The 15761-nt window shown below is 39.7% G+C and overlaps 1 protein-coding gene across 3 annotated transcripts in view; it reads right to left on the reverse strand.

Annotated features, from left to right (window-relative positions):
- Positions 1 to 12315, reverse strand: part of anln (anillin, actin binding protein) — a 113019-nt gene extending 100704 nt beyond the window's left edge. For 2 of the 3 annotated variants that reach the window (XM_068056674.1, XM_068056667.1), the window contains exons 1-2: positions 12084 to 12314; positions 620 to 767 (exon numbers count right to left, since the gene is read on the reverse strand). In XM_068056674.1, coding sequence (XP_067912775.1) covers positions 620 to 767; positions 12084 to 12101 — 166 coding nt within the window. In that variant the 5' untranslated portion in view covers positions 12102 to 12314. Of the gene's footprint in view, positions 1 to 619; positions 768 to 12083 lie in introns of all 3 variants that reach the window. The other variant, XM_068056683.1, reaches the window with a different exon arrangement.
- Between the last annotated feature and the right edge of the window lie 3446 nt (positions 12316 to 15761).

Below are 15761 nucleotides of genomic sequence, written 5' to 3' on the forward strand. Positions count from 1 at the left end.
ACGATCTTTTGCACTGGTTCAGCCAATTTCACTCAGATTACACCAATATTGCTGGCATAAAGGAGTAGAAACTCTACCCAGTGTGCTTAATTGCACCTTATTCCAGTCAAATTAGCCCTTTTAAAGTAATATACCCAGTTTTTTTAGTAACTGAACTCCAACTCATACTGAACTTCCATCGGTCTGTGTTCACTGTGTTTCACATGTGCCACAACTTCAATATTCTCTACAATTCCTGAGTCCTTTGCAAATACCAGGTGGAGATGAGCACTATCTCTAGCCAAGCACATTAAACTGAGCCATTGTTTAGCATTTCAGCCAATGACATGCACATATTACAGTAGAGAACATCTTCAAATTTCATGTTTAGGGTTCTAGGTATATGGCTAGTTATGAGTACATAGGCTCCCTGTATATGGGACATGTAGCACATCAAGAAATATTACTTTCTTCATAATTAAGGAAATAAGTGGCCTGATTCATCACATCATTGGGGATCTTATACTGTGTAATTCCTGATTTGCTTGAATTTATTTCAAAACAATATCCATGCTTTAGCCAGCTGTGGACTACAGGCCATCTTTCCTCAGAATCAAGCGCACTGTAAGAAAGCTCTTACCTTCCTCAGTGGCTTCCAATGGTTGGTTGCTGGCCTCAGACAAAGGCTCCCTGGATCTTTTTGCAATTTGTCGAGCAGCTGCTGTGGGCCTCTCAGCCATCTTCTTCTGCAGATTCTCTCGCCGAGCTCGAGTTCGTTCAAGTAGTTTCTAGAATAGGTAACAATTCAGTTTATTGTCCACAGCCTTGTATAAAATCACAGATTACACAATGCAAACACGAAGCAAATAGCATCACTTCATTCAATTAAAACAATAAGCTTTTATTAGGGGAAAGATAAGTGGAGCACAAAAACTATTTTATTGCTAAAGCCAAGATGTACCACGCTAAAGCATGGATATTGTTTTGAAATAAATTCTTCAAGCAAATCAGGAATTACACAGTACAAGATCACCAATGATGTGATGAATCAGGCTACTTATTTCCTTTCAGCTTGATTAGAATTAGTACATACTGAAAAAAAAGGATTACATACACAGATTTAAACAGTGCAAATAAGTGTAGAATATTGGATTTAAAATGTTTTTAAAAATGAACTGATGAAAGGTCATTGACCTGAAACGTTAACACTTTCTCTCTCTCTCCACAGATGCTGCCTGATCTGCCGAGTATTTCCAGCATTTTCCGTTTTTATTTCAGATTTCCAATATCCAAAGTATTTTGCTTTAGACATACTAAATCAGGTTGGCTTCAGTGCCATTTTTCTCATAACATACTGGCACCAAAACACTAAATAAGCCACGTGGTAACACTGGGTACTTGTATGTTCTAATGAAGGGCATAATTTAAAATATACAGCTCCTGCGTGTCCTGCCAATAAGCATCAGTTTATTTCTATAAACCAATGTTTAAAGTATGCAGTTATTTTTCTGCAATACTCTGCATTGTCACTAGATATTTCATTATCGGACTTGAAACATCCTGCCACTGTACCCAGAGCAAAATATCCAAAAGATGGAGAGAGAAGAATTCTGGCAATGGATTTAAAAATTCTGAAAAATAATCTGGAAGGAAACTCTTAAAATTTGCATTTTACAGATTATGGCAATAAATGTTAAATGGGATACAAGACAAATACAAAAAAAGACATAAGTTCAGATGCCACAGTAAAGACAGTATTCAGCATCATTTGGAATTCTCCACCCAAAGGGCTGAGGATGCTCATTGAGTATACTCAAGAGATCAATAGGTTGTAGGATATTAAGGGATATGGGGATAGGGCAGGAAAGTAGACTTGAGGTAGATCAAAGACATAGATAGGACTAGGAAAGAGGTTCTGCATAGGGAGTACAAGTAGCTAGGGGCTAAATTAAGAAGCAGCACCTCAAAAGGTAATAACAAGAAAATTGGAGTAGGCTAAATAATATTAGAAAGAGTCAAGTGCGTAGCTCAAAGATTGGTGTGGGAGAAATGGGTTTCGATTCACAGGGCACTGGCACCAGTATTGGGGAAAGTGGGAGCTGTACCATTGTAACGGTCTTCACCTGAACTGAACTAGGATCAGTGTTCTGGTGAGTTGTATAACTAGGCTGTAGAGAGGGCTTTGAACTAAATAGTTGGGGGGGGGGGCGGTGGCGTAGGATCAAGTGAGGGAAAATGTGAGAATTTAAAGATTGAAGAGAAGGTAAGACAGCAAAGTAGCTATAACCATAATGATAGTGTGTGGCAGGAAGGGACAAAACATACAAACTTTAAAAAAGTGTGCCAGCAGATAAGGCTAGAGGTTGTGAAAATAATAAGACAGAATTAAAGGCACTCTATCTGAATGCACACAGCATTCACAACAAGGCAGATGAATTGACAGCACAAATAGAAATATGCAGGTGTGATCTAATTGCCATTACAGAGACATGGCTGCAGGGTGACCAAGGCTAGGAACTGAATGTTTAAGGGTATTTGAAATTTAGGAAGGATAGACAAAAAGGAAAAAGGAGGTGGAGTAGCACTATTAATAAAGAATCAGTTCAATACATTAGTGAGAGGATCTTAAATCGAAATATCAAGATGCAGGATCATTTTGAGTAGAGCTAAGAAACAGCAAGGGGCAGCAAACATTGGTAGGAGGTCTTTATAGGCCAAACAGTAGTGGCAAGGTCGGGCACGGTATAAATCAGGAAATTAAGGGTGCATGTAACAAGGGTAATACAGTAATCATGGGGGACTGCAATCTACATACAGACTGGGTAAATCCAATTAGCACTAATGCTGTGGAGGACAAATTCCTGAAATGTATACGAGATGGTTTTCTAGTACAGTATGTTGAGGAACCAACTAGAGAATGGGCTATTTTAGATCTGGTATTGTGCAATGAGAAAGGGCCAATTATTGTCTCATTGTAAAGAGGCCTTTAGGAAAGAGTGACCATAATATGATAGTGATGTAGTTCAATCTGAAACTAGGGTCTTAAATTCAAACAAAGGAAACTACGGAAGTATGAGGGCAAGTTGGCTGTGCAGATTGGGAAACTACATTAGAAGGTATGGCAGCAGATAGGCAATGGCTAGCATTTAAAGAATTAATACATGTTTACAACAAATTTATGACCCTTTCAGGCACAAAAACTCAGCAAGAAAGGTGATCCAACCATGGCTGACAAAAGAAGTTACTGGCTGTATGAGATCAAAGGAAGAGTTTATAAAGTTGACAAAAACAAACTAGTAAGCCTGAGGATTGGGAGTATTTTAGAATTCAGCAAAGGATGACCAAGAAACTGATAAAGAAAGGGAAAAAAAGAATATGAATGCAAGCTAACGAAAAACATAATGACTGATTGTAAAAGCTTTAGGTATGTGAAAAGGAAAAGATTAGTAAGGACAAATGTGGGTCCATTACAGGCGGAGACAGGAGAATTTATAATGGAGAATAGGGAAATGGCGGAGAAACTAAACAATTATTTTGTGTCTGTCTTCAGAGGAAGATACAGAAAATCTCCCAGAAATACTAGGGACTTGCGAAAATGAGGAAGTGAAATAAATTAGTATTAATAAAGAGGTAGTACTCAAAAAATTTACTGGATTGAAGGTTGATAAATCCACTGTACCAGATGAGCTACATCCCAGAGCGTTGAAGGAGGTGGCTATAGAGATAATGGATGCATTGGTGGTTATCTTTCAAAATTCTATAGATTCTGGAAAAGTTCCTGCAGACTGGAAAGTAGCAAATGTAACCCCACTATTTGAGAAAGGGGGAGAGAGAAAACAGGCAACTACAGACCTGATCGTTTGAAGTCAATAACAGGGAAAATGTTAGAATCTATTATAAAGGATGTGATATCTAGACACTTAGAAAGTAATGATATAATTGGGCAGAGTCAATATGGATTTACGAAAGGGAAATCATGTTTGACAAATCTGTTGGAGCTTTTTGAAGATGTTACTTGTAGCATAGATAAAAGAGAACCAGTGGATGTGGTGTATTTGGATTTTCAGAAGGCTTTTGATAAGGTCCCACACAGGATGTTAGTAAACAACATTAGTGCACATGGGATTGGGAGCAATATACTGGTATGGATTGAGAATTGGTTAACAGACAAAATAAACAGGTCATTCTCAGGTTGGCAGGCTATGATTAGTGGGGTACTGCAAGGATCAGTGCTTGGGCCCCAGCTATTCACAATCCATAATGATTTAGATGTGGGAACCAAATGTAATATTTCCAAATTTGCTGATGACACAAACTAGGTGGGAATGTGAGTTTTGAGGAGGATGCAAAGAGGCTTCTAGGGGATTTAGACAGGCTATAGGAGTGGGCAAGAACATGGCAGATGGAATATAAAAATGTGAAATTATCCACTTTGGTAGGAAAAGCAGACTATTTCTTAAATGGTGAGAGATAGGAAAGTGTTGATGTCCAAAGGGACATGGATGTTCTTGTTCAGAAATCACTGAATGCTAACATACAGGTGCAGTAAGCAATTAGGAAGACAAATGGTATGTTGACCTTTATTGCAAGAGGATTTGAGTACAAGTAAAAACATCTCGCTGCAATTGTATAGAGCCTTGGTGAGACCGCACCTTGAATAGTGTACAGTTTTGGTCTCCTAAGAAAGAATATACTTGCCATAGAGAGAGTGCAACAAAGGTTCACCAGACTGATCTCTGGGATGGCAGGACTGTCCTATGAGGAGACTGGGCCTGTACTGTCTAAAGTTTAGAAGAATGAGAGGTGATCTCATTGAAGCATACAAAATTCATAAAGGGCTTGACAGGTTTGATGTAGTAAGGATTTTTCCCCTGACTGGGGGCAGGGGGGCTCTAGAACCAGGAGAGACACAGTCTCAGAATAAGAGGTATGCCATTTAAGACTGAGATGAGGGGGAACTTCTTCACTCAGAGGGTGGTGAATTTTTGGAATTCTCTACCCAGAGGGCTGTGAAGGCTCAGTCATTGAGTATGTTCAAGACACAGATTGATAGATTTCTAGATATTAAGATATCAAGGGCTGTGGGAATAGTGCCTGAAAACAGTGTTGAGGTAGAAGATCAGCCACCATCTAGCTGAATAGCAGAGCAGGCTCGAGGTGCGGAATGGTCTACTCTTGCTCCTATTATCTATGTTCCTATCCATGATTTTATTGAATGGGGGAGCAGGCCCGAAGGATCAAATAGCCCACTCCAACTCCTATTCCTTGTGTTGTTATCACAAGCAGATAGCAGCAGTTGTAAAAGTGGGCACGAATCAGAATGCAATAAGCCAGATCTCCACGCATTTATGGGCAGAACAAAATATTAATACCTTCCAATGACAAGTTTTTATTAACTGGAAAGAGCTGGCAGAAGACTCAATATGTGTCACTCATTAAGGCTAGTGGTTTTTTTATAGAAATTTTACCTGAAAATCATGCTGGTCCTGGTCACAACCGTTGGTTACAGAATTTACAGGTTGCCAGGCTATGGCAACTCATTAGCTTTTCATTTTCACCAAGTACAAATGAAAGAAGCAATTCAGTCTAACCTTTTATAGAAACCCATGGACTCCATTCCAGCACCCTGAGTGATTTCAGAGCTTATGCTTCCATTGTTCTAACCTGATCACTATTCTGGGTAATTGAGTGAAAGTATGCTTCTGGCATGAGTCCTGAAATTGCCTTTTACTAGTTTGCACAAGTGGCCATCATGTCCCACAGTGGTGGCTTATTTATATATAATGCTGTAAATTAAATTATCTGTAGTATCATAACTCTATAAAAAAAGTCCTCATTCATTCATCTCCTTTTAAAACAAGCATTTTTCTAATCTTTCATTAATATTTCAATCCTATGATGTGGAGAATAAGATTCAGTGCCTTCTTAGCACCAGTATCAGGGATTGGCATTTTCCAAAAAAAAGCAAAAAAAGCTGTAGATGCTGGAAATTAAACAAAATAGAAAACACTAAGAACACTCAGGCCAGTTAGCATCTGTGGAGAAAACTCAGCTGCTGAGTGATTCCTGCATTTTCTGCTTTTTGTTTTGGGATTTTCCCAACTGTCTGAGTGACCAGCAGACAATACAGTATTCAAGGTATCTAACTGCAGAACTCTAGATTCAGCATAATGGTCTAAAGGGGACCAGCAGTGCGAATTAGAGGGGTGAAGATGAGGGAATGAAGTGCAAGGAAAGAGTTAATCAGACTGACTTGAACTTTGCTAATGTAATAGATGATTTTTTTCTTAATATTGTAGTAATGTTGGTCTTTGTTAAGCAGGGCAGTAAAATTCATTTTTAAAGTAGTGACCACTGAACTTTTGAACTAAGATTGCTCATGCAGCTCTGGAAAGTTCCAGTGTCAAGTAATCACCTGCTTAATAATGATCCTGTATCATTGAATGCTGGTTTCTAAGTTTCAGGGAGCTACAGTCACTGATTAATGGGTACAAGGACACAGTCTTTCAAAGGGATAACATCTGGGTAAATATCTTTTTAACTGGTGTTTTGCTGGTGCTGGATTGTGTAGAATCAAATACATAAAGGTTTTAAGTATTGGGAAGAGCAATCATATGCAACAAGAGCAAAATCCAGGAGTTACACTGATCTTAAATAAAAGCAAAATACTGCAGATGCTGGAAATTTTAAATAAAAACAAGAAATGCTGGAAATACTCAGCAGGTCTGGCAGCATCTGTGGGGAGAGAGCAGAGTTAACTTTTCAGGTCAGTGACCCTTCATCAGAACTTATTTTGATGAAGGGTCACTGACCTGAAATGTTAACTCTGCTTCTCTCCACAGATGCTGCCAGACCTGCTGAGTATTTCCAGCATTTGTTTTTGTTACACTGATCTTGTGCACCCACAGGAGAAAAAAAAAGGGTCATTAGTATGGAAACCATCTTATTAACTGAAATTATTGATAATCAATCAGTCCAATTAGTTTCTCTGTATATGGAATTGTATTCTAACTTTTTGTATAATCATGTATGATGCAGAAATGGGTAACTGTCATATGTATAAAAAGTGGCAAATTTGGATTTGTAAAGGTTTGATCAACTTAAATGCATTATAATTCTAAGCACTGCATACAAGTCTCCAACCATCAGATGTGGTTGTAAGTGTACTTATGCATCTTTAACAAATCTATGAATGTTTAACCTCAAACATTTCAAGATCCTACTGATTTTGAGGAATAGATGGCACATCTGATCATAAATAAAAACTATACTCTAGCAAAAAGGAAAGACTTGCATTTAGGTAGTACCTTTCACGATCTCAGGACATCCCAAAGCTTTTTTTTTAAGCCTAATAACACTGCCTTGATGCTACAACACATCAGGGTTGCCAATTAGATTTCATTGAAATTAAATGATGGGGAAACCAATGGAGGTTGGCAAGGGACAGAGGCTGTAGATAAAATGGATCTGGGGGAAAGCAAAGCTCAAGAGACCCATGACCATCAGGCATCTCTCTCTTGATTTGCTTTCCTCACCATATCCTCTCCAGAGATCCTTGATTATCTTTGCTAAAAAGGGAGGAAATTTGTAACCCCAATTTTAGCTCAATGTGAAGCTGAAACCAATTTTCAATTTTGACCTAACTCAAAATTAAGTTTTAATCTAGGAGTGAATTACATTTCAAGCATATTGGGCCACCTTCCATCCCCACTGAAGTGCAACAGGTTTGATGTGTTTTAAATATATGATAGCAACACTTAAATATCCAAGCGAAATAAGATGAATGTTGTTCAAATTACATTTTTGCATGTGAAGTTACATGTAATTTAAAAATGATACTATATCATGAACCCATCTGCTGTATGATTTTAACATACCAGAATGCATTATTTAAATGTTGACAGCTCTCTACTCACATTACATGGTATTTACAGTACAGAAACAGGCCATTTGGCCCAATAATTGTATGCCAGTACTTGTGCTCCACACTAGCCTTCACCCACCTTACTTTGGCTCACCCTATCAACATATCCTATTTTTATCCCCCTGAAGTACTTAGTTTCCCCGACTCATTTCACCCACTTCATGTCATAGCAAATTACACATATTCTCTGCAATCTCCAAGTAAAAAAGTTTCTCCTGAATTCCTTACTAGTTAATACTACTTTATTGGTGACTATCTTATATTTATGGCCTCTGGGGGGCACACAAAGGTAGCTACACTCAACATTCCTGTGCAGTCCAAGCTAATATTTGAAACTTTCCAACGATACAATTTGGCACACACCACTTTCCATTGATTCAGGAGGAAAGCTATCAGCAGCATTTACAGAATTTAAATATTTTGAAACACATACTAGGTCTGTTAGCCAACACTGCACCAGAACATTTTTGTTGAAACAGCTGGATCTCATTTCTCAAAAATGTACAGTTTGACACATGACTCAAAATTCTAATCCTATTGGAGTAACTGACATACTGTACCACTAATTCAAACAACTGGCCGAGCAGATATGTAAGATTTGAATCATTCCACTTCCTAGTGTTTTTCAATCCCTTAAAATCCAAAGATGTATGTTGGCCTTTAGGTGCAATCCACAGCTATATTTCATTAAAAGCACTATTACTGGAAATAGAAAATGTCTGGAAGCAAAGTTATGCTTGTCCATCAAAAAAATTAAAGAGGAAAGTGAGAGCATCCCCTTAAAAATATAATTGTACCTCATTAACAGTAGAATATAATCATTACTACTCATTGGGGATAGAGCTGAATTCTATTGGGTAAAGCCAATATACAACTTAACCAGTCTACAAGTTTGATTCTTGTCTGTGCTGTTAGCCAGTTTCAGTTGGCATGGTAGTACAACAGTTATAATTGGGCTTGATGCCATTCAGCCAATGAGAAACATCAAAGTCAGCAAACATTTCCTCTCCTCCCCATTATCTACTGATCCTTACTAGAAAGTGCATGGATGTCAGGTGAAGACAGATCAGCTTCAGCTAGGATTCTTCAAGTAAATATCTGAGCTTACAGAAGAATTTTTACGAAGGCAATAGAATGCAACCAGTGCCCACTGAACCATATGCACCTTCAGAAGGGAGAGCTGAGAGTAGAATTTTAACTATAGCAGTCAAAACATTACTGGCTTTGTGCAATGAACTAAAATTAAACCTGTTAAATGGTTTTCCACAAGCTTATAAAAGTATATGTTTTCCATACAAAAATACCAGCAATGACTTAGTCTGAGACAAGGGGAAAACCATGTTAGCCACAGTAGTATTTACACGAAAGTTTCAATTACAAGTGTTTCTGAAAACCCAACTTATCTGCATCTGGACAGTAAAACCATCAGGAAACTGCAAACACAGTTTTGGCCAAAAGCTGATTTAGAGGAAACAGCAGAGGGTGTTTCCTTCTTAACTCAAGAGTCTTATTTATAATCCAGGCCACCGGTTTGCGGGGGAAATGGGCAGAACTGGATCCCCAAAACATGCAGGATAGGTTCCTTCCAATATCCATAATTAGGCAATGAAAGCACAAAAACACACACACACACACACACACACACACAAAAAATTCCCTTGCTCTGGAGATGCCCAGAATGATGGGCGACACAGTTTGTCTCAGTTGCGTTTCACAGTGTTTTGAGATACGGGTGTAGGAGGGGTGATCATCGCTTAGGAACGCAGCAACATCACTCCAGCATGTAGAGAATAAAGACTTGTCATTTCAGCTCACAGACATTGTACAAGTTATTAAGTTTTGAGTGTACCCGTCATCAGAACTGAACACGCCCAAATGTAACTTTTTTTTGTTATTGCAGGTGCTGACCTATCAATTTCTAGCATTTTTTGTATTCATTCACATTTTTCGTATTTGTACTTTTTCTGTTTCTATTTTATCTGAAATGCTGATATGTTGACGTATTTGGAATGCTTTCCTCTGAGTTCGTCATCCTGATTTCCACCACTCCCCGAACTGTTTCTCTTAAAAGGGGGGAAGGTGAGGAAGAAATCGGGGATTGTTGAGATAGGATCATTAAGAATGAATTACCTTTCGGAATATGCTGTGTTTTATAGTTAAGAAGTGGGGACAACATCTTTTTTGATTCTGTGATAGAAAAGTATTCATATGTTTAAGTCATCAAAGAGCATACAGTACCTGATTTGGGGAAAGAAAAAACTAAATTCTGACTTGGCAAATGAACAGCTAATAATCTGCTGTACAGTCAACAGCCACTTGTGAGATTAAGTCAGTTTCCTTACATGGACACAGCATGTTTGTTGAATCACAATTTGGTTTACATTTGGGCTCAAACTGAAATTTCAGTTATGTCTTGTCTGCTGTAAGATTTGGATCATATCCAAAAGGTGTAATTGGGAAAAACATTGGTAGGGCACTTTTGCATTGCAATATTTAACTGACTGACTCACTGACTTTCTTACTGTAGAATGCAGAACTAGTTTGAATGTAAATGATTTGTTTTTTTACTTATTTTTCAGTTTAGTTTTAAGTCTCCACAATTCTAAACTATATGTTGTATGAAGGAAAAGCAAAATCAGTAAGATATCACATTAGGACGAGGGAAAGTGAAGTTGAAAATGAAGACTTGACTGAATATTATACAGTCTGAAAAGCATGTCTGTGTTTCCTTTGCTGTTTCCTTCTGCTGTTAAAGTAAAAAACAAATCATTTACATTCAAACTAATTCTGCATTCTACAGTAAGAAAGTCTGTGAGTCACAGTCAGTTAAATATTGCAATGCAAAAGTGCCCTACCAATGTTTTTCCCAATTACACCTTTTGGATATGATCCAAATCTTACAGCAGACAAGACATAACTGAAATTTCAGTTTGAGCCCAAGTGTAAACCAAATTGTGATTCAACAAACATGCTGTGTCCATGTAAGGAAACTATGACTTAATCTCACAAGTGGCTGTTGACTGTACAGCAGATTATTAGCTGTTCATTTGCCAAGTCAGAATTTAGTTTTTTCTTTCCCCAAATCAGGTACTGTATGCTCTTTGATGACTTAAACATATGAATACTTTTCTGTCACAGAATCAAAAAAGATGTTGTCCCCACTTCTTAATTATAAAACACAGCATATTCCGAAAGGTAATTCATTCTTAATGATCCTATCTCAACAATCCCCGATTTCTTCCTCACCCTCCCCCCTTTAAGAGAAACAGTTCGGGGAGTGGTGGAAATTAGGATGACGAACTCAGAGGAAAGCATTCCAAATACGTCAACATATCAGCATTTCAGATAAAATAGAAACAGAAAAAGTACAAATACGAAAAATGTGAACGAATACAAAAAATGCTAGAAATTGATAGGTCAGCACCTGCAATAACAAAAAAAAAGTTACATTTGGGCGTGTTCAGTTCTGATGACAGGTACACTCAAAACTTAATAACTTGAACAATGTCTGTGAGCTGAAGTCTTTATTCTCTACATGCTGGAGTGATGTTGCTGCGTTCCTAAGCGATGATCACCCCCTCCTACACCCGTATCTCAAAACACTGTGAAACGCAACTGAGACAAACTGTGTCGCCCATCATTCTGGGCATCTCCAGAACAAGGGAATTGTGTGTGTGTGAGAGAATGGGTGGGGGTGGAGAAGATAAGTTAAAACAAAATCCACTGGAAAATATTCTGTATTTAACACAACAGAATGACCATCTCACCTACAAAGACGCGCGCGTTACAACTGGGACTACTGGTTTATTGTAAGTAAAAGTCTGATTTCATTGCTTAATTATGGATATTGGAAGGATCCCATCCTGCATGATTTGGGGATCTTAATCCCCGTTTTGGGGATCCAGTTCTGCCCATTTCCCCCGCAAACCGGTGGCCTGGGTTATAAATAAGACTCTTGAGTTAAGAAGGAAACCCACCCTTTAACTGCCGAGCTGGGGAGGCCTGGGGAATACGATTCTAAAGCTACAGGTGAGTGACAAAACTGACCTTATTGGGATGACAGCCTGCCCGGCAGTCACAAAAACAGTTTACACACTCCTCGCCATTACGCACGGCTCGGTCTCTTAACAACCGCAAGTTAGCCGTGAAGACACTCTGTCACGGACATACGTGGCCCTACCTCAGTGAACGGATCCATAGTTTCCTAGTGACGCACCAGCCGGAGCAGATTCTGTTAATCGGCCCGTTCCTTCAGCTCTTCTCGTGCTGCTACCTCCGCAACCCCGAGCTGCGCCAAACTGTTCAAAATTTCAAATTCGGCGGCGCCAACGGTACAACCTCAGATCGCGAGACTAAGGGTTGATGGGATGAAGGCGGGAAGCAACCGTCAATGTTGACGTCGCTTAACGAACAATAATGAAAATGGTGAGCTGGCGCAAACGCCGCGTCATGTGTCTTGATAGACAGGCTAATTAACCAATCAAAAATCCGGAGCCGACTTTTTCTCTTGGCTGGGTTATTCACAAATCAGCTGGATTCTGGTCGCAAGGCGCTTTCAGTGTCAAAGCTGCGGTGTCTTTTTTCTGCAATTTTCTCACTTTTTTCTTCTCAAGCCTTTGCTTTCTTGCTAGGATACTATAACTTGCACAAGTTAGAGGAGGGCAGGTTTCCACTTTTTTTGCGGTCTAGGGTTATGTATTTCCCTCCCTTCGTTGCGTATATGTGTCTGTAAGTGACCAGGCATTATTCGCCTGTGAGCCTTGCCAGGCTATTTGACTATGGCATTCTGAAGGGACCATTCCCTCTGACATCTTGGTGCACTCCTCAATCATCCGCCACCACTCTCCCTATTCTCTGACACCCTCTGGTGTAAGCGCAGGAGATGCAACACCTGCTCTTTTACTGCTTCACTTCCCACCCGTCTGGGCCCCAAACACTCCTAAGCAATTTACTGGCCTCCAATCTGAAAACAGCCCTCCGCCCCCCCTATCACCAAGCCAATTTTGTATCCAGGGCTAGCTCACCCTGGATCCCATGTGTTCGATCCTTTTGGATCAGCCTACCATGCAGGACCTTGTCAAAGGCCTTGCTAAAGTCCATGTAGACAATGTCCATTGCCCTGCCCTCGTCACCTCCTCAAAAAACTCAATCAAATTCGTGAGACATGATTTCCCACGCACAAAGCCATGCTGACTATCCCAAATCAGACCTTGCCTTTCCAAATGCATATAAATCCTGTCTCTCAGAATGCCTTCCAATAACTTTCCCACCACTGATGTAAGGCTCACCAGCCTGTAGTTCCCAGGCTTATCCCTGCTGCCCTTCTTAAATAAAGGCACAACATTAGCTATCCTGCAGTCTTCTGGTACCTCAGCTGTGGCTAACGATGATACAAAAATCTCTGCCAGGGCCCCAGCAATCTCCTCCCTTGCTTCCCATAACATCCTAGGATACACCTGGTCAGGCCCTGGGGATTTATCCACCTTAATGCGCTTCAAAAGCTCCAGCACCACCTCCTTCGTAATGTTGATATGCTCCAGGATATCGCTGTTCCCTCCCTTGAACTCACTAGCTTCCATGACCTTCTCCACGGTAAATACAGACTAGAAATGTTCATTTAAGACCTCGCCCATTTCCCGTTGCTCCACACATAGATTACCACACTGATCCTTAAGGGGACCTACTCTCTCCCTAACTACCCTTTTGCTCTGAATATACTTACAGAATCTTTTAGGATTCTCCTTTATCTTATCTGCCAGGGAAATCTCATGGCTCCTTTCCCCCTCCTAGTTTCCTTCTTAAGTGTACTCCTATACTCCTCGAGGGACTCGCTTGATCCCAGCTGCTATATAGCCTGCTGACACTAACTGTCATGGTTTACACTTTAATAGTCAATCAAGTGATGTACTGAAGGGTTGTTGACTGGCATCTATAGAACTGTTCTGAAACAGGAATCAGCAGCTCTGGGCAAAGTTTGGGGGAGGAGAGATGAGGGAAATAGATAATCAAGCCTGCTTTTCTGTTTAGTGATTTTCCATAGCATTTAATTTTCATCCCTGTGTTTTGCAGAATCTAGATTTTTTTAAACACATCTCTGTAGTTGCTTGATCATTGAATCATAGAAAAGTTACGACACAGAAGGAGGCCATACAGCCTATCATGTCTGCACTGGCCGAAAAAACTAGCCGCCCAATTTAATCCCACCTTCCAGCACCTGGCCTGTAGCCTTGCAGGTTACAGCACTTCAGGTGCATGGCCTTTTAAATGAGTTGAGGGTTTCTGCCTCCACCAATGATCTGGGTAGTGAATTCCAGCCACCCACCATCCTCTGGGTGAAAAAGTTTTTCCTCATGTCCCCTCTAGTCTCCTCTAGTCCTTCTACCAATCGCCTTAAATCTGTGCCTCCTGGTAATTGACCTCTCCGCTAGGGGAAAAAGGTCCTTCCTATTTACTCATAATTTTGTACACCTCAATTATGTCACCCCTCCATCTCCTCTGTTCTAAGGAAAGCAACCCTAGCCGATCCAATTTTCCTTGACAGGTCTTTGACTTGAAGGCTTGGTGATTGAAGTATAATCATGTCTCACTTAGTGTTTTGCATAAATGACATAGTAGTATCCATAGTAACAGTAGTAATCAGACTTGTTTGCAGAGACGATATTATGCCGTTTGTTTTACCAGTTCCTGGGTATGTGTCTGGTAAATCGTATCACATTGCAGAGATGTCTGGCTCACAGGAATTGTTTTTTAAAATGAGCAAGACAACTTGGAAAGCTTGCTTGGGATCTCAGCTATTTTTAACAGCAGAAATGTATTTTTTTTAAAGCAGAGATCCAATCATCGTGGTGCATTCAGAATTAACCAACTTTCAGCTGCTGCCCAAGGCGTGTACAGTACAATTATGTGGATAAAGCTAATATGTATGAAAGCTTATCTTTCGGGTAAATTTGGACTTTGCATTCAGATTTGAGATTCCATAGCTCAGCTCATACAAAGCCAAAACACCAATTTTTATAAAAAGAACAACCACGAAATAAAAGCAAGAGTATCTGCAGATATTACATATGTTAGTTATTGCACTTCAAGTACATTCTTTTAATGAATTTAATTAATTTTCTACCTTTCTTTAACTTCGTTCTAAAATATAAATTATGACAGTGCTGAACATCAAAGTGCACAACAGTGAAGACAGCAGATGGCTTAGCTGATTAAGGCAGTTAGTGCAGACGAACATACGAATTAGGAGCAGGAGCGGGCCACTTGAGCCTGCTCCACCATTCAACAAGATCGTGGGTGATCTGATTGTCACCTCAACTCCACATTCCTGACTACCCCGATAACCTTTCACCGTCTTCTGAGGAAGATAGTTCCAAAGACTCTCAACCCTCTGAGAGAGAAAAAATTATCATCTGTCTTGAATGGGCGACATCTTATTTTTATACAGTGACCCCAAGTTCCAGATTCTCCCACAAGGGGAAACATCCTTTCCACATCAACCCTGTCAAGATCCCTCAGGATCTTATGTTTCAATCTAGTTTCCTCTTATTCTTCTAAATTCCAGCAGATACAAGCCTAGTCTGTCCAACCTTACTTCATAAGACAACCCACCCATTCCAGGTATTAGTCTAGTAAACCTTCTCTGAACTGCTTCCAACATCCTTACTTAAATAAGGAGACCAATACTGTACACAGTACTCCAGATGTGGTCTCACCAATGCCTTGTATAACTGAACCATAACCTCCCTACTTTTGTATTCAATTCCCTTTGCAATAAACAATAACATTCTATTAGCTTTCCTAATTACTTGCTATACCTGCATACGAACCTTTTGCGATTCATGTACTAGGATACCCAGAT

This window comes from Heterodontus francisci, chromosome 2 (genome assembly GCF_036365525.1).
Source record: "Heterodontus francisci isolate sHetFra1 chromosome 2, sHetFra1.hap1, whole genome shotgun sequence".
NCBI lineage: Eukaryota > Metazoa > Chordata > Chondrichthyes > Heterodontiformes > Heterodontidae > Heterodontus > Heterodontus francisci.